The sequence below is a fragment of the Brachyistius frenatus genome, unplaced genomic scaffold (genome assembly GCF_029030835.1).
Source record: "Brachyistius frenatus isolate BFR_SWC_R1_liver_20210118 unplaced genomic scaffold, ASM2903083v1 Contig_20, whole genome shotgun sequence".
NCBI classification, from domain to species: domain Eukaryota; kingdom Metazoa; phylum Chordata; class Actinopteri; family Embiotocidae; genus Brachyistius; species Brachyistius frenatus.
In genome coordinates, this window is record NW_027210619.1 from 1,287,444 (window position 1) to 1,307,333 (window position 19,890).

Sequence of the window (19,890 nt, forward strand, 5' to 3'; positions counted from 1 at the left end):
AAGGGACTTCTTCTGTTTATTTACACAAAAAAGGCAACAGAGGAACAAAATATAAATATTAAAAATGTGAGTTGTGAAGAGAGCTGCAAGGCAACACTGTGACATTCACCATGGTAACAGTGTGTCCAGAGTGCAAGAAAAACTGGCGTGAAAGTAGCATATTTAACAGGACTATGAAGAACATATAACCATAACCATACACTTGACAGTACATGTAAGATAAAGCCTCACGCATTATAGACAACCATTAGAAAGTTATCAGCCATCCACCCTTAGAAAATAGTCAGACTGTCAAAGTGCAAACAAAACGCTGCTAAACTCAGATTTGAAAAGTGCTTCCTTGTCGGTGTCCATCCAAAGGAAGACGCAACTGTACAAACATTAACACAACATTTAAATGAGCCCGCACGCTGTGCTACAAAAGCTGATCATGATGCAGTAACTGGAGATTCTACAATATATACACATAATTTCAGATAATTAGAAAAAAATACATATACTGAACATGTTTGTGCATTAACCACTGAAATAAATACAATTCATTTAGTGTTTTTATTCAACACAAGCATCTCACCTGGCTAATGTCTCGTTGTGACTTAGATGTGTGTTTAGTGAGATATTTTATTCTATGATCTGTGATCGAATAGTTGCCGTTCTCAAAGTTACTACGGTTGTTGAAAGATTTTCAAGCACAGTGGTGGATAAATGTATTTTCTATGCCACGACAGCTAGAAACCATTTACAGTTGCACATTTAGCCACCTGAGTTTTTGAATCCAACTGTTGTAATGCAACCTGTAAACAACTGCATCAGGACAGTTTTTCTGGCATCCTGGTTGTACCCTGCAGAGAAATCCTAAAACTGAAGAGGTTAGCTTGTGTTTTTAAGATGAGAAAGCCTTTAAGGAGGCTTTGCTCAGGCTTGACAGTGCCAGACTATGTCTCTCATCTCACACAAATATTATATCTGATGTAGACAGCACCACTTTACAGAACTGACTTTGTTGTACTTCCTTATCAGCATGAACACCGCTGAGTCCAAACAACACACACACACACACACACACACACACACACACACACACACACACACACACACACACACACACACACACACACACACACACACACACACACACACACACACACACACACACACACACACACACACACACACACACACACACACACACCCTCCATTGTCAAGGGATGTTGTGCTACAGGATGAGAAGTCTTCTACATGCTTAAATATATTTATTCTAATACTATAATCAGTGCTTTTTTTTATGCACCTGAAGGGGAGAGGGACTGTGCAGAACCTCCTCCATGTCTGTTCTGCTTACTAAAGACAACATGGTTCCCTCCCCCTGGCAGCAAGGCACATCAGGCAGGCAGACAGGACAGCAAGTCAGTCTTTTTTGGGTCACGCTACCAAGCTCCAAACAGGCTTTTAAAGCTTGACCTCAATACATAAAACCCCTAAATCCTGCAACCTTTTAACACTAAGGGTAGCTGAGGACGTGGGACTTAACACTGACCGCATGTTGATCCTCTTTTATGGCGAAATACATGGAGTTGGCACTGGGAATGTCAACAAACACTACGTTCTGGTAATTTAGTTACATTTGACCTGTGTTTAAAGCAGGATTACAGGGGATTCTGTCAATTTTATTAACATTACTAACTGGGGAATCTTCCAAAAAAATTATTGTATTTAATATTTTAAAAAGGCACACTAAAAAGAGTCATTAATAAATCTTAAATCTGCATTAGTACACTGACCTGGCTTCTTCCAGGCACATCCTACTCTTAATTATTTGTGAGTAGCGCTAGAAACAGTTGTCTGTCTTGTACCACAAGTCTTCCTTTTTTTCTCCAAAGACACTCATTGTTTCTCTGGAGGAAGATTCACCATGGGAAACTTTTCTGTGGGGGACATCGGCGCAGGATCTTTGCTCTCTGGCAGGGCGACGACAACCGCCTCAGGCACCAAGGAGGAGGAGGGTTTCCCCGCGCTGGCAGCGAATCCTTGTGCAATGTCGTCGAAGGTCCTTCCTTTTGTCTCTGGAACCCGCAGGAAGGTGAAAATGAAGAAGAGGATTAGGAGGACCATGAAGATGAGGAAGACGTAAGGGCCACAAAGTTCCTGAGAGAAAGAAAAAGACATTTGGTATGAGAAAAATTGTAGGACACATGAAATTTATACATATGGTGATTTACTGTGGTTGTCATAGATAAATACCTCCAGTTTAGGGAAACCCAGCCCCACCAGGAAGTTGGCAGTCCAGTTGGAGCAACCAGAGACGGCCATGGCAGCCGGTCGAGGCCCCTGGGAGAAGAGCTCAGCTACGATGAACCAGGGAATGGGACCTGGACCCATCTCAAAACTGGCAACGAAGCCAAACACAGCCACAATTGCCAGATAACTTAGAGACGGGGTGGTCTTCTACTCGCAGAAAGAAACAAACAGAATGAGGAAAAGATTAAATTGAGGAGTAAGAGGATGACTTTTTTATTTTATTTAGCATGGCATTACATTACAACTTGACATTAAGACAGCAACAGCCACTCACCACTAAAGACAAGGAGATAGTCATGAAGAGGGCAGAGATGGCCATTCCAGCCAGTCCAATCAGGTGCAGTGTCCTTCGCCCCGCCCGCTCAACCAGGAAGAGCTAGTGTTCAAAGAAAAAAAAAATTATCCATTAACAATCAACAAAATATTAAATGTGTATTGAATTAGAACACCATCATTATAGTAAGACACTTACAGAGACAACAGTAAACACAGTGTTGACGACTCCAGCTCCTATGGTGGCATAGATGGGTTGAGTTACACCAGCAGTTTGAAATATGCCTGTAGAGTAGTAAAAGACCTGAAAGGAGAGACAAAGGAAGAGTTGTTCATGTTGGTTATTGTTGATTTCAGTGAATAAAAACAGGTCAGGCTTTAAAAGATATAAATTAACCAGCATGAATTAATTTTTTTAGCCACTTCTGTGCAGAGCAACATGTTTTAAACTCTAAACTGAAACATTATCACCTTTCAAAGTTGATGCAAACCATTGCTAGTTGAAACATCTGGCAATCCTTTGGAGTCTTGTTCGAGCAATCCAAAATCTAAGTCCAGCAGCATCTCTTTTTTGGCTCTGGCTTGTTTGTCACAAACTCCAGAGGTAAATATCTGGCGGTTTAGTCGCCAAATGCTCCACAGTGTTCAATAACAAGTCACACAGAGGGTATTTCATAGTTTTTCTCTGCCTGATGTGGCTGGAAACTGGGTTGATCAAAGTGATGAGAGTGAACAAGAGCAGCAAGTATACTGCAGAGCTGAATGATAATTCTCTTACACCTGTCACATGATCTGTTGTTTATGTATAAATATTGGTAAGTGAAGTGTTTGGAATAGTTACACAGGAGGAATCTATTAAAGTTGCATTATAAAAATCTTTACCAGCTGCTTTCTGGTGAGTGTTAATGCGCCTGTCGCCGCAGGCTGCAGCTGCTTTACTGTGGTTGTCAGGTCAGACACAGCTACTGCTAATGAATTAAGTCACTCTGGTTGCATGACCTTATTAACAAAATATCTAATAAATACCACTGGGCTTGTCTCCACCCATAGTCTCCTATTGACCTAAATTATTCCACTCAATCTAACACTGCCTGGAGCCAAGAAGACTCACTTGTCGAGTGTTTGTCAGAAATATTTGTATCATTTTAATGAATGCTCTTTTTAAGGTTCATATTTGAGTTTCTCAATTGCTCTCTCACTTCACGCCGACTGACATGTGATAATTATATCCCTATCATGATGCTGTGTTATGAGAAATGACGTCTACTCACAGCATTGATGCCAGACAGCTGCTGAGAGAGCTGGAGGATGATGGCGATAATGATCGGTTGACGATACTTTGGAGAGCGGAAGAGTTCAAGAATGGTCACTTTCTTTTCCATGGCCATCTTCATTCCTTCCTCTTTCATCTCCTGAATATCATCGTTCACATCTTCACAGCCACGCAGACGCACCAGCGCTGTAAAAAGAAGGAGGGGTGGATGAGCATAAGGGAGTTAGGTACATCATTATGCAAATATAATGTAAAGAGTGGCTGAAAGGTTCTTGGAACATCATGTCACATGATACAATTTTAATAAATCACAGGGCCACCTCATTTACTCATTTATGTCTGCAGATCATTAAAATATGCCAGTTATTCCAGATTCAGTCTCATTAATACCTGAGGTTGCCATCTTGCATTGGCAGCATGTAAACTGACTTAAAACGTACCTTTCCTTGCCTCCTCCTCCTGGTTGAGGACAATGAGAAGGTAGCGGGGGCTTTCAGGGCAGAAGAACAGCATGATGGTCTGCAGTACAGCGGGCAGGATTGTCAGAGCAAGGAGCAGAGGCCACAGAGTGTCTGAGCCCAACAGAAACTCCAGACCGAAGATCTACACACAGACAACAGGAAAAAGATGTACATTAAATATATTTATATTAAATGAAAGTCTTTTGAGAACACACACAGTCAGGTGCAGACCACTGTGCACTCCTCTCCAGTACACCATGATTCATTCAGCATGGGAAACCTTTTCAGCTACACTGCCTTTATCAGCGTTGTGTCTAAGGCTCATAATGTTGTTTTCCACACTTAGTATCTATGACGATCTGTCAATCACACAACTAATTAGTACTCCAAGAGCATCCAAGAAAAATTAAGCTTTTTTTAAAACCAATATCTTATTTAATGATTGACAATGATAGTATTACCTGTGCCACCAGGATGCCAATAACTACACCCAGCTGGTGCAGTGTGCCAAAGGCTCCTCGGACGGCGGTGGGAGAGATCTCGCCCACATACATGGGTGTCAGCCCCGTGCACAGACCGCAGAACACACCGATGATCATCCGGCCAATAATGACCACCTCAAACGATCGAGTCAGGGTTGACAGTCCCATCAGACCACCGCCCAGTATAGCCAGGACATTAGCTAACAGCATGGACTTTCGCCTGGTGAGGAGAGATGAAAACAAAGTCAGTGAGAGTACACAGAAAAACAAAAAAAAATCGGCAACTAGAGAAAGGACGTTTCAATAGTGTGTATAAGGAAATGAGGGCTGCAACAAAGTACTACTTGAGTAATTTTATAACCTATTAAATGTCTTTAAAATAGTGAGGAAATGCCATCTAAATTTCCCAGACTCCAAGGTGATATCATTTCCAGGTCACATGTCTTGTTTTGTCCAAATATCAGTCCCCAACTAAAGATAATGGAATGATCATATTTGTTATATTTAACACAAAAGTTGCAAATCCTCTCATCTGAGATAAGTGACGCGATTAATTTCAAAGTAACTTCAGTTCTAAAGGAAACAAAAAAATTATTATTAGTCACATTCAGTAAATGTTTCCTCTTAAAATGGCTGATTTATTGACTGACATTTTTGATGAAACTTTGTTTATGTTCATTCCTGATGTACTCACCTGCCAAATATGGTGACTACGGTTCCTACAGAGAAGGAGCCGATCATGCCTCCCACACTAAAGATGGCCACTGCAAAGCTCCACACCATGGTGTTTGCTCCCTGGCTGAAAGGCTCACCGTACCGGTCGAGGGACACATTCTGAAAAAACGCACGCAGTTTCTACAAAACCAAAGAAAACAGTGGCATGGTCAGAAGTAGTGAGAAGTTCAACAGATGTAATGATGCCACGTACACATGGGGGCAGTACAGCGTTTAGCATTGCCACAATGCACCGCTGTGTTCATGAGTCAGACACGTTAAAAACGCTCATGTCTGGCACCACGACTCTAAACACAGACCTACGAGCAGAACCACAGCGAAGACCAGATAGAGCATAACAACATAGAAGCATTAAAAGTATCCAGCAAAAATCTCTTTAACTGTTTGTCATTTTAGTGATTGCTGCAATATTAATATCAGAAAATGAGAGGGATGCATCTGGTATAATGTACGAGTTATGCCCACTCTATGTTAATGGCTGAACTGTTGTTGTAAAACATGGTGACAATAAATATCCAGAATTCATTCAGCTGAGTGGCGAGCATAATGCAATCGCACACACACCAAAACACACACACACACACACACACACACACACACACACACACACACACACACACACACACACACACACACACACACACACACACACACACACACCTGTTCGGGTGCATTGATGACCCCGGTGTTGTAGCCGAACTGCAGTGAGCCAATGACAGCAGTTGAAACAGAGTAGAGAAGGTAAAGGGTCACCTTCTTCTTGGGCTGTTGGGACAGGAGAGGACAAAGAGTTATGAAAGGTTACAACAATAGGCAAAGGAGTTTATGTACAATCATCCCCACAGTTTGAATAGTGGACATGGCCTGTTCCTGGCTCGCTCTACAAAGCTCTTGTTGTTCACAGTGACTGGTAATTAGACACAATGAGCCTTTCTACATCTGCTCTCGCTCCTTGTTTTCAGAACGCTGCTTTAGCAACTGCAGGGTGGCAGCTCTGCTGTGAAAGCTGCACAAACTGCATACGATTTGTAGCTCCAAAGGTATTTCTCAGATAAGTAGCTAAAGACACTCAGAGAAAAAGTCTGAATCCTATTGTGGATTTTTTTTCTCCTGCTGGTTTCAGAATTAAACTGAGCTTAGCTCATAATAACAAGGCAATACACCTGACATTAATCCTTTACATGGCCGGGTTTAACCAGGGAGTGAAATATGTACACGTCTTCAGCCAATCAGAAATGGATACTGGTTTAAATGAAGTTGTAGCTGCAAGCATGCTCTGTGGCAGCATGCCACAAATGGAAACACCCATTTGTGGGCTTCAGTCAAAGTTTAATTTTGACTGAAGAGCATATATCTTTTATATCATGCACCAAATTTTTAAGAACTTAAGCAAAGGTTCTTCAGGCACTCAAAAAACAAATTTGATGAATGAACATAATGTAATTGTACCACACATTTCCATCTAATCAAATCATGTACAATTAGTCTGCCCTGATTATGTTGACATCATTTAACAAAAAAACATATATCTATTTAACAAGTCAGTCCTGTACCTTGTTGTTCTTTTTTTACTGGGGTATCTGAAGTCTAATGGTTAAAGGCTATTGTCCAAACAGGCTCATGAATGACGGGAAATCCATTTTAATCATCCAGTTTAATCCACCTATTTTCAAACTCTGCTGCAGTTTCAACATCAACTCGATTAAGAAATTAGTACATTGTTTTGTACAGTTTGTAAAGACAATCAGGTCCAAAACAGACACTTTTTGGCAACAAATTCCTTGTACCGAGGCAAGCACAAAGAGCTTTGTCTTGCTGCCTCACCTGCACAGATTAAACAACACATTCCTAAAACATCATAAAATAGCATATTACTGAGAACAAGTTGTCCCAGAACATTTTGACTCTAAAAGGGGCAGCTCGCAGACTGTGACTTCACTGAAAAAACTCCGGGTCCAAAAGACTCCTCCAGCGCCGCTGTCACAAGGACAGATACAGGCGATCGTTCCTGCCCACCGCAATAAGACTGTACAATAACTCACCTCTGGCAAAATCCATCACACAACAATAACACCGTTGGTTGTCTGTTTTCTTGTTGTTTAAATCCTTGCACTATTGTTTAGTTAGTTTTAATTTAATTTAATGATTCTATTTTATTTTATTGTATATACTGTGCATTTTTATATTTAATATTTTTTTACTATTGTTTTATTGCTTTCCTGTACCTATAATGCTGCTGTAGCGAAAAAATGTCCCCTTGTGGGATTAATAAAGTATCTATCTATCTATCTATCTATCTATCTATCTATCTATCTATCTATCTATCTATCTATCTATCTATCTATCTATCTATCTATCTATCTATCTATCTATCTATCTATCTATCTATCTATCTATCTAGTTTCAACAAAGAACTCAATGTTCCGTTTTGACAGTAAAACCAGCAGCAGCATATTTTTAGAGCACAATATTTATGGCTGCTTATATGAAGTGCCTATTGAGTTATCATAAACCACCACATGGCTCAAAATGAAACAGCACACAGGAGGAAGTGAGGAATTACATGACATGCGGACACTGGACTGATAACGGAGAATAGATTCACCACAGTTTTAGCTGTTAGTTGTAACAAAGCTGCACCGTGTTTCTCTGAGGGCTATCAGGGACTAATACAAGCTGAAGGCCTGGATGTTACAGTGACGTGAACTGAAAAATGCTGCATACATCATAAAGTGATTGTGAAGTGGAAATACAGCATTCAATCTCCACAACAGAGATGTGGAAAGAAAATAATGACAGAAATAGGGAAAAAAAAGTGCTCTCACATTTCTCACAATCACATCAAACTGATGCTTTTCAAAGAAACATATGTATTGTGGTCATGTGATCCTAGACAAGATTACCTGCATGGATGCATGTGGGCATGTGGTTGAGTGTGTACGTGTAAGTGTGTATGGGGAACTGCATCATTAACATACTGTAACTGCACGGACATGCTGGTGTTGAGTAAGATTTAGAAAAGACTATTGCATTTTTAAACCTCCCTGTTGAAATCACAGCAACTCCAGCCAGCTGAGTAAGAAGCATTATGTATGTTACAACTATAACGCGGCTGACTCAGAGGTTGTGTCGACATGTTGTGAGGCGTGTGGTTGCACAGGCATGCATTCAATTTGTCTGCTGATGTATTAGGTTCATGGTCAAATCAGCAGCCAAGCCCAGAATGTTGCTCAACATCTGCAGCTGGTGTAACTTTATAGTAGAATACACACACTGGTGAAAATTTGGTTGAAGCTAAAGATATTGTGTCATATTCTGCTAAATAAAAATTATGATCTGCAAGTAACAATAAATAATCACCCATCAAATAAACACTAATGCAAGTACTGACACCTCAAAGGTACTATGTAGAGCATAGAAGGCCCTACAAAACAATTGGGCAACCTGTCTGCTGATAAAGATCACTTGATATGACTGAAAGCTACAGAACAGCCACTAAATGGATCTTGATGTAAAACAGTTTTCTTAATTGTTCCAAGATCAAAAATGAACTTTGACACACAGTTTCTAAGCTTCACACTTTTAACCAAGTGATCTCCTGTACTTATGTATGTTTGGTTCATTTGTTTCACTCATTGAATAATAAGACAGAAAAAAATGAATAAACTTAGGCTTTAATGAAAGTTAACTGGACTTCTTTTACTTTCTTGAAGACGTTTCACCTCTCATACGAAAGGCTTCTTCCAAGGCAAAACGTCATTAACCTTCTTTCTGCGCTTGGGTCTTTCGTGACCCGTTTTCACAGCCATTTTGATGCAACGAAAGACCCGAGCGCAGCAGGAAGGTCAAGAAAATAAAAGAAGTCCAGTTGCCTTTGGATGACATGATTATGACCCGGGTGACTGAGGACTTTAGTTAAGTGTACTGAAGCTTGACTTTTTTTTTTCCAGCACTCAACTTCCACATTTAGGTTATCTTGTAATTGCTGTTATTGTTCAACATCCACAACAATGAAGTAACTGCAGCCACCTTATTACAAAAGACAAACCACAGCAGAGGCTTGTGAAGATGTATGCAAAAATACATAATTAGCTTATTTTATATTAGTGTATTCAAATATAAAGTACATCATTTGAACAAGAACTCTAACTCTCATGTTTTGCATGTTAACAGTAGAATTTTTTTTTTCCCCTAATCTCAGTCATATCACTACTCCCTCACCCCACCTCTCTGTGCAGTATGAAATTTAAAAAAAAACACTCAAGTTCAAACTTGCCACAAACTAGTTCCCCACTCCTGTCCTCTTAGTCATGTCCTGAAGTGTTCAGCTACCATACTGCTCTTGCCAGAATGGAAAAATACAGAATATAGAAACTTTACAAAGTAAACCTCCGTATTGTTTATTTCAAATGAATGCATCAGTTTAGTTCTTTGAACCTAAACATCCATTTCAACATAACTAATGTGGTCTATTGATTAAAGGGTGAAATTGAAAAAAACAAATTATGCTGAGGCAAATAATACATATTGAAACTGTTCCAGTAACTTATGCAGTAATTAAATATAAGAAACTGCTTACCTTGTCATCCTCCAGCTGCTGCATCTTCGCTGCTTGACAGAAGATAGTCAGAAGAACAGGAACAGAACGACCTTGGTTCTTCTAACTCCGCGTGAACACACCTCTGTGCAAACAGTCAGCGGGAAAACCTGGAAATGAGCAAACACAAGAACCGTATCTTATAAACACTGTAGAAAATATTATTCAGGTCAATTTCCCAGAATAAATGTTCGAGGAATCTGAATATCCAAATGGACCCTCAGGTGTAGAAAGGAAACTATTACTCTTCAAGTAGCCTAGTATAAACTGCAGAACCAATGGACTGAGCTGGTGTAGAGGGCTCTCTCTTCCTGCAGCACAGAGAGCTGAGGCACCTTTCAGCGTTCACTGAGTTGAACAGGCGTCAGTAAAAGCCCAAATGACAGAAAACCCTCCCTCTGCTTCCGCATTTAACCACCTCTTCTGTTCTCTGTAATTATGAAATGATGAAGAGAAAAGTGATGTAACTTCATCTTTTTCAATTAAATTACTAACGCTTTGCTTATTTTTATCAATACACAGCAGAAAATAACATCGCAGGGCTGCAGAGAGTATAATAATTGAGCTGCAGGTGCTGCTGTTCTAATACGTCGCATCTTTAAAGTTTTACGCGGAGTAAACTACTTTAGTAACATGACAATGACACTACAGGCTAGGAACCAGTCGCTCAAATAAACAGAACAGTTTTGACAATGACAAACCGCAAGAGTAAATTCAATTAAATTTAATTTAATTGAATTTATATATATATATATATAGCGCCTAATCACGACACAGGTTATTTCATGGCATTTAACACATTAAAGTCCTTACAGCGGAACTTTACAGCATTATAGAGAAACCCAACAATTCAGCAATTCCCACATAAGCTATAATAATAATTGCGTGAAATAAAAATAGGTGTTTACCGTTATGTGGGATTTGTGCCAGCCTTTGTGTATCCAGTTAAACACTCTTGTGTGAATGTGTCTACTTTGACAAATGTTTAATCTGCCTTCTGATCTGCGTTTTATTTATAGAAAGCTTTACACCATCACCGCCACTTTTACTTATCTTATTCATACTCGGATGAAAGCGTCGGACGTCTCGGACAGCCGAGTCACTTCGGGTTTACTCGTCTGGTTTCGTGTCGTAATGTCGGTGGCAGCAGCGCTGACACGTTCCGCTCAAATGAAGAAGGGGGACGTGCTCGGGCGAGCGTACGGACCAGAGATGGTGGAACAAACGATGCCGGTGAAAGGAGTCTCTATGCTGCTGCTGGCCCGTCGGTGGCCCACCGGGGGCGCGAGAACAAAGGGCAAAGTGCCCGGACTTCAGATACAATGCCTGGTCATGCAAAAGTCATGAGACCGGCTCAGTGGGTGGGAGACAAACGGGGAGCCCTCCTAATTCTTCATCAACTATAATCTTCATAGTCCGCCTAAATCTCAGTCTGGAATCTGGAAAATTCTTCAGAAAAATGCCTGACCATTTTTACAAGCAACTTGGTCGTCTGAGTGTGTTTTTATCACATTTGTTTGACCGTTTTTTTCTTGATTTTGATGACAGTTTAGCATGGAGGCTAACATTTCATTTAATGTAGGCCTATATGACATTTGTATTTCAAATATAATAATAATTAATACAAAATATGTATACAAACAGAAAAGATACTAAAATAAATTATAACTGTAGTCAAGAGTTACACTTAAAACTGTAAATAAATTTTGAGTTTTACTCCTGTTTGAAGTTTTATGAACTCACAAATTTGAGTTTACTCCTGCCGAAGTGTCATCATCATTCACAGTAACGAGTAAACTAAATAAAAACTTGAAGGTGACGCTATTTCCACACTTGTTATATAATGTTCATATTATTGTACGATACCTCAAAGCCAGCAAGCCTACTTTGTGAAGATCAATTTAAATTACAACTCTGCAGTGACAATATTGTCTTGGAGTTTCTGGATTTGTTTGGTTTTTATGACGATAACATTAAACTCTGCATTTACTGAAGTTTGTAAGCAGACTTGTGGCATTCCTATTTGATAGATCTAAAAGTTGACAGCTAGGACACGGAGAGAAAGAAGTGACCAGATATCTGTTGTGACAGCGACTTTACGTCACAAATATTAGGTTCCCCTTAATGTGGGTGGCTGCTTCTCTCACTAGCTTCCTTGGAATCACATATAAACTCTCCTCCACAAAAAAATAACTCACAAAGACAGTGTCATGCAGATGTTCAGGTTCAATGCATTACCAAAGGCGCATGTAGTTACATATACTTTGCTCTTCCGAAACCACACCTCTCTGTCCCAGCATCCCATCTGGATCCTGTTGGCTGTTGCCAAGGAAACCAGTGCTGCAGCATCTTCTCTCATGAGCTAACCTGAGAGAGGAAATCAAATTAAAAGACATTTGCAAAGACCAAACACAATTACACACACACAGAAAATGCAAAGGACCAAAAGCTGCACACACTCTTGTGTCTCTCACCGGTGTTTACATCATTTCAGATTACATTAGATCGACTTACATCCATTTCCTGGAGACTTGCCACCACTTCTTGCCTCATACTTACATTCACCAGAAACCAAGTCTTCATTGTAAAACTTCAGAATTTATGTTATGGGGACTTGCTTTATGTGCCAGACGGAAGTCAAAACCCGACAAACTGTCTGCTGCTTCCTTTGTTTTGCTCATTCTGAACCTGATGTATGTCAACGGTTTTTTAATTTCTTTAAAGCATCAAATTGTTTCATATATTATCTGCCAATTTCTACCTTGCTTGCTTCAACAGTCTTAGGGTAGCATCTTTCACAAATACAAGTAATATTCAATTTTTTAAATTTTCTATTTGGAACCTTAAAAGTTGGGGAAAGTAAAAATGTTTTGCTCACTATAGGCTTTTTGAATATTTCAGCTGCTGGCTGAACCTGTTCCTATAGGCCTGTGGTTTACAACACCAGTAAGTAAAGTCCAAAAATAGTTGCATCAAATGGAAACATTCTAAACAACTTGAGCAGTATTTTCTACCCATGTCCTATTAGTTTGCCATTTTAGGTGTTTTGTAATGTCTGGGTCTTGTGTGTGTTTGAACATTATAAAAATGTCCAGGGTTATCAGGGTTAAAAAGTTCTTAAAAAAAAAAAAATCCTGCATCCTGTGGAGGGAAGGGGAAGTGAGTACTTGTACAACAGTGCCACCTCATGTTTGTGGAGTGCCATTGATTCATACAGGCAAATATTAAGTTGCCCCATACTAGACACACTCACTCTGACTGACTCGGTTACATTTACAGATCTGTGGCAGTGACAGCCTTATACAAATAAACGTGTTTCAAGTCACGTTTTACTCACTTTCTCTTTTCAAAACTGGGCCACCAGAGCTATGAGATTATCTGAGGACCACAAACAAAGCATGAGGAGGAGTTTATTTAGTCTACAAATCAAGGAAGAGGAGGGACACACATACCCATCCAGGCATGTTAAGACTTAATGCGGCATGGCTCGGTTGCCAGTGGAGGACGAGTTGATCTGATCGTAATCAAAGAAAGATTAGACCTGTGCTCTCGAGACAAAGAGCCAATGTTGAAACTGTGACGCAAACAAAAACAATGCAATTCATACAGTGAAGCCATTGCCAAAGACTCCCAGGGTTAGAAAAAAAAATAGTACAAAAAAATACTGAAAAGACAGCATAAAGGTCAGTGGTTTATTTCTAGTATATATATATAAAAGTACATATAAAGTCTGTTCATTTAGTATTTCCTTTATGCCTTTACAAACTCCTCGCGCCACGACATCGACATCTGTCTACTTCTGTCTCGGATGAATGTTTTCACATACCCACCTCTGATGAAACACACTAAGGAAGTGGTTACCAGACTTGAATCAGTTGAGTGAAACAGTGCACATTTGGGCAAAGCACTGACTCCACATCAACACGACAAATCCAATCTACTGATTTTTGAGATTCTGATTTCTGAGACAAGTTGTTCAAAGTCTATCTGACTTGTTTTAATTCTGTCTGAGGGTGTGCAGCACTGGTCTAATTAAGTTGTGTTCAGATGTGCTATATAGATTTACTGACTTGACCCAGGCAAGTGATCCAGGTGCGCCACAGTCTGGTTAAAAGGGGAAATTACAACCAAATCAGTCTCTAATTTCATCACAAGTGTTGCTCTCTCAGTCAAACTTTAGATTTCAGAGGTGACTGACTTGAAGAGGTGTCCGAGAGGATATAATATACAATTTTGCAAGGGACTGTATGTAGTCAGCTCTGATTCAAACTGTTTAGGAGCAGTTTGACAGGAGGGAGGAGCTGGAAGACAGCTAAAAGTTATGATGCGGAGGAAATACACTTTAAGTTTAATTTAAAACTTAGTGATTACGACATTTTCACTCCAAAATAAACCTGACTAAAGCCAACTAACTCTGACACTGGACAACAGTATTTAACTGATTTTTGTTGTCTCATACTGAAATAAATTGACCTTTTTGGACATGTTATGCTCAATTTGTTTTTAAAAGTTTTCTACCAGGCATGTTTTTTAAGTGACAGTGTATATTACTTATTCATTAAGGCTGTTGTTACACTTAAATGATGATACAAACTTACCCCTAAAATAGAGGCGCGTGGGTTTCACCTGTATTTGACATTAGGAACATCTCTCTTTAGTCAGTCTGCCAACACTCCATTGTCCTTGCTTCTGCTTTTCCATGCGAGTATACTGGAACATAAAACTATGGGAGGCAGAGAAAATCTGAAATCATATTTAGATTTAGTGTGCATAAGATACATAAGAAATTGCCTTTTTTTTTTTTTTTTTGGCATTGGACACAAATCTTTGTTAACCAGTGGTATATATTTCGACATCAGTAGAGCTTCCATCAACAGAAACATCTGATGAGTATAGTGGACATTTTTGGTTCATTAGTAATTTAATTTTTAAAATGCTAAACGGTGTAACTTGGCAGTAATAATGCATTACATATAATGACAGTTACAGCAGCTTCAGCTTCCGATAAACTTTGTTCATGGTGTTGTCCTTTACTGCTCTAAACACAAACCAGGGTAGCAGCCTCTAAGAGAAAAAGACATCTGTAATACCTTTTCCCGACAGGTAAAGTAACTTACATACTAACAATTCAGCTGCAGCCAACCAGGCTCAATTTGTGAAATGAATTAATTGGATTTAAGGAAAAGGTAACTCTGCCTGGGTTGATGAAAAGTCAATTCAATACAACAAAGCAAACTTTATGAAGAACAACATCTTTAATTTAATCTGCACTGTATCATTGAATCAACAGTGCCAGAGAGCGGTTTACAAGAAATTCAAGGAACAAACGTCATGGAAAGAGTTGTGCGTGTTTATAGTTTAAGGTATAAACAGTAACATCGGTGATAATGGCGATGTGATAGCCGTTTAGTTTTTTCTCCTTAGGCAGACTAGAGAGGTAAAGGTGCAAGTAACACAAAGTCCTGCAGTTGACTTGTCCTGACTGGTAACGGTTGACAGTTTCAGATCTTCCCCGGGAAACTTCCGTTCTCTAGCTGCTCGTCCCATTTAGAAACCTGTAGGAGACATCAGAGGGTACATTAGGCCCATGTCACTAATTAATGCTCAAGTAACATGCAACTTAATGCATGTTTCCAAGAACCTCAAACTACATACAGTTAACTAAAGAATAATAAATCACAGAACAAACTGAACACCAACATAAAGTGCCCGGAAAGCAAAACAAAGCAAATTCATTGCTATCAACGTCCAAATAAACTTAATGAGCTGCAATCAGAGCTGTAATCCTACGACTTACCCAGCTCATCGGGCAGAGGCTCTTGTAAACCCTCTTGTACCATTCACAGGGAGCCACATCCTGGTCTTTGGCTGACAGGGCTTTGTTGCACCTGTGGAAGTCTGGAGCCAAAAACAAAGGGGTTCAAGGTTACTTAAATGACACAACACCCATACCAACAATCCCTTTGAAAAGAAGACAAAGACATGTTGAGAACAAACGGTACCAACATGAAGTGGAACTCAGAGCTGATCTCGGTCGTCTGCTTGATTAGCAAGATGTTAAAACTTCAATATGAGGTGGAAGGTTATCAATTGTACACCGCAAGAGAAGTTTTTGATTTTATCAAGCAGGCTTCACTGTAGTACTTTGATGAACTATGTTACAAGGTCATAACAGTCACGTTTTCAAGTTTAAAAAAAAAAAAAAAAAAATAATTGTCCAGTGGCATTGTTTCCATTGTAAGGTGAATAAAGGCAAACCACCACCTTTCTTAAGAAGATAGGGTTGTATCTACAATTTGTTACAGATGTATACAAAGATTTTACATCAGCAGCCACGAACATGCTCATTTCAGCCGATTTTATTAGTGCACCTCCCATTAAAATAGTTTGTAACATTAACAGTACACTGTAGAGAGACCTCAGTGGTGGAAGGGAGCAAAGTCACTTTTCAACATTTCAGAGGGAAATATTGTACATTTCACTCCACCACAGTTTTTAAAGCTTTAGTTACTTTTCAGATGAAGATTTGAAACAGTGGATAATGTATCAAGCATTTTAAATACAACCCATTGCTCTAGATTATACGCAGTTGCTTGTAGCCTTTTTGACTTCTATCGTAACAACATTACTGTGTAGTCAGGGTCACATTTCAGACGTCTACGAGTTGTTAACAGCTCCACCAAACAGTTATTTCTCATTTTAATAATTTTTTTTAAACGATCCAAACATCTCAGCAAAAATCAAAGATTGGAGAAAAAGTCCAAAGAGTGAAAACATTAGTTTTTGTTCTCCTTTCTCTCCCAGTAATCTTCTGACGGACCCATCAGATGCATCTCCTGTGCCTGTTTGTAAAACTGGATATAAAGCAGCTACGACAGTAACACGCTTGCTTACAACATTGATGCTCCAGAACTAATTATCTAATAAAGTCATTGATAATATCATTTACAATACTTCAGCAAAATTATTCTTGGGTGTAATTTTTTTTTTTACTTCTGATAGGTTAGGTTAGGTTAGGTAGTCACTTTATTAATCCCCGAGGGGAATTTTTTTTTCCGCTACAGCAGCATACAGGAAGCAATAAGATAATAATAGAATAATAGAAAGCAATAAAATAGCAGTAAAAAAATATAAAATGCACAGAATATACGGTATATACAGTACAGTATATATATTATATACAAACAACCAAGAACACAGACAACAGTGTTATTGTTGTGTGATGGATTTTGCCAGAAGTACTGTATATAACCACACTGAGAAGTTCAGGCCCTGTCACAGTGTTCATCTGTATTGTCAATCCTTGAACAATGTCACAGTTGTCTTTTGTCTTTATTGACGTGTGATTACAAGATGTTGATCTTGTTGATCTCACCCAAGTAGTTCTGGAAACAGTTTCGGGTCTGGTTGGTGTTTGGGAAGCGGGAGTCAAACGGAGCAGTCCTGTAGTTCTTGATCTTCTCTTCAATAGTCTCAGCCATTTTTGTAGGTTTTCAATCAGACTTGTGAACGACGCTGCTGGAAACCCGTTTGCAAAAACATGTATTAAACGTTTACAAATCATCCTCAGAAAGAAAGATCTGACTTAACGAGAGCGACATGACGGTCAACGTCAGCGAGCTAAGCTACAGTCGACGTACCGAGTAAACTTGGGAGTAGATTTCGCTTTATAAATGTTGTTTACAATTAAGGTTTTTTGTTTTTTTAAATCACAGCTTGGGATAAACATAATACAGTTTAATGTTTTATAAGTCTCTCGGTTGAAACCACTGACAGACTCGTTAGCATAATTAGCATAGCTTGACATACGTTCTCGCTCGCTGCTGAAGAGTTAACTTATCTGGATTTAGTCGTCAGCAAACACACTGAAAACATTTTTAAGTGTTCTTAGAGTTGTTGTAGGTTAAAAACCCCAAATACATAAAGTTAAAGGTCGTATCACAAAATGTAAGGGTTACCCACAGCTAACCTTGGGACGCTTCTTGTTGTGTCCTCTCCGGAAAAATGTCCTCCCTGCATCAGCAGCCGGCGCAGGGCATGATGGGATATGAGGTGGTGAGGTCACAGCTGACTTTCAGTGACAGCGCTGTGTTGTCAACTTCAGTTTTAAAGGTTTACAATTATTTATTTTTTTTTGTTCTGTTTTATTGATCTGTTACGGTGTCAATAGCTCGACTTCGTGTAAATTTTTTTTATAAATGTTGCTTTTGCAACAGTGAAGCAAAGCGAGTGTGAGTTTAGTTCATGTGTTAAACTTATTTAGGGCTATATCAGAGACAATGTACAACATCGATTCAAAAAGAGGAAAGACCAGTTTTAGCTGATGGCAAATTTTTATCTGGAGTCCCTGGGCATCTAAACATCGACTACCCACAATACTTGTCCTGAAACACACCATTTGTAAGTGTAAGTGACCGTCTGTATTCTCAGGAGATTCATATCTTGCAGACTTGGCCCCTGTTTCTGCTACAGGGTCAAGTTTTAACGCATTTACAGCCAGATGTGCATATCTTTGGGCCTAGGTGTTTTAAGTATTTTTTTAGTTTTAGAGTTGAAGTGTATATCTTCTTTTTGTTAAGTCCAAAGTCATAACATTAATGACTCATGAACATGATGATTCCAATATGTCTAAGTCCAGACATTGCTTTTTGATCTTTGGCACACAGGAGGCAGTCTGTGTTCTGTATTTACCTGTTCACAAATAAAAGTGTAATATAATGCCTTTTTATTTGGAACTGACAGTGAGAATTAGTGACAGTGTCAGGCTCATCATACTGTTGCTGTACTTTGTCCCTATTTAAATCAAAGTAATCTTTTCTCAGCAGGAACCTGGAAACAGTGGAGGAGCCAACAAGTCTTGGTGGCCTGTTATGACGAATTCGGTGGAGCAGTGTGGACTTTAGAGGATCGAGCCCCTGAATTGGATTTTTTTTTTTTAGGATTTTATGCACTTTATTAATCCCCGAGGGGAAATTTCTTTACTACAGCAGGGGGCTCTCAGGGGGGAGATGCTGCAGCAGGCTGCCACTAGCGCGGCGCCAGGTAACCTGACCTGAGGTGCATGTTTTTGGATGATGGGAGGAAGCCGGAGAACCCGGAGAGAACCCACGCAAGCACAGGGAGAACATGCAAACTCCGCACAGAAAGGCCCAGGACCGGATTCGAACCCGGAACCTTTTTTGCTGTGAGGTGACGGTGCTAACCACTGCACCACTGTGCCGCCCGAGAATTGGGACACTGTGACAGTCTCCTTTCTCTTTCCATTAACATCCTTCTGTTGAAGACCAGGTCAAAGATCACAGGTGTCTCCCTCAAGTTTCCTGTCTCTCTGTGTGTGTTTCCTTCATTCTCTTTCCAGCAAAACTTCAAACTGGGCCCTTTTCTGTATTTTGTAATGCACTGTGATATTCTCTCTAATCAGAGAAGATTTAAATCTTTAGAATCTGTCGAAGCTCTTAGACCCTGTTTCGTGTAATTAAACTTAATCAGGACAAGTTCACATTTCTGTTCAACCCAGACAGATCAAAAGATACATTTCTTGATTGCTTTGAATTGTACAATAGTGTATATAATATTCCCAACAAGGTCTCAGACACCCATAAGTGTATAAATTTACCATTCCCTCACTTTTACCAGTCTCTCCCTCTCCCTCTCCCTCTCTCTCACTCAGTCAGGATATAGGTGTTGTCCAAAGCAAAGGAAGGAAATTCTGTCACTTAGAACAATGGGCCCGTTTCTCTATCTATAGACCCAGAGCGGCTAGAAGCCAGA

General features: G+C 39.6%; 2 protein-coding genes across 8 annotated transcripts; both read right to left on the reverse strand.

Annotated features, from left to right (window-relative positions):
* On the reverse strand, positions 1-11,354 carry slc2a3b (solute carrier family 2 member 3b). Of its 4 annotated transcripts, none has more exons than XM_069695718.1 (11): positions 11,184-11,354; positions 10,102-10,229; positions 6,183-6,287; positions 5,482-5,642; positions 4,767-5,007; positions 4,285-4,447; positions 3,843-4,030; positions 2,771-2,875; positions 2,573-2,674; positions 2,242-2,445; positions 1-2,145 (listed from the first exon to the last, which is right to left on the reverse strand). In XM_069695718.1, exons 2-11 carry the CDS (start codon positions 10,123-10,125, stop codon positions 1,885-1,887), a joined length of 1,554 nt encoding a protein of 517 aa, XP_069551819.1. In that variant the 5' UTR covers positions 10,126-10,229; positions 11,184-11,354; the 3' UTR covers positions 1-1,884. The 4 variants fall into 4 exon arrangements, with proteins under 4 accessions (XP_069551819.1, XP_069551818.1, XP_069551817.1 ...); XM_069695717.1 differs by having other exon boundaries at positions 11,028-11,354; XM_069695716.1 differs by having other exon boundaries at positions 10,365-11,354.
* A 3,663-nt stretch (positions 11,355-15,017) lies between these two features.
* cox6b2 (cytochrome c oxidase subunit 6B2) lies at positions 15,018-18,164 on the reverse strand. 4 transcript variants are annotated; one of them, XM_069695725.1, is made up of 4 exons: positions 18,089-18,164; positions 17,495-17,634; positions 15,917-16,017; positions 15,018-15,674 (listed from the first exon to the last, which is right to left on the reverse strand). In XM_069695725.1, the coding sequence occupies exons 2-4, from the start codon at positions 17,598-17,600 to the stop codon at positions 15,621-15,623; spliced, it is 261 nt and encodes an 86-aa protein (XP_069551826.1). In that variant the 5' UTR covers positions 17,601-17,634; positions 18,089-18,164; the 3' UTR covers positions 15,018-15,620. The 4 variants fall into 4 exon arrangements, with proteins under 4 accessions (XP_069551826.1, XP_069551823.1, XP_069551825.1 ...); XM_069695722.1 differs by having other exon boundaries at positions 17,495-17,637; positions 18,089-18,157; XM_069695724.1 differs by having other exon boundaries at positions 18,082-18,149.
* Between the last annotated feature and the right edge of the window lie 1,726 nt (positions 18,165-19,890).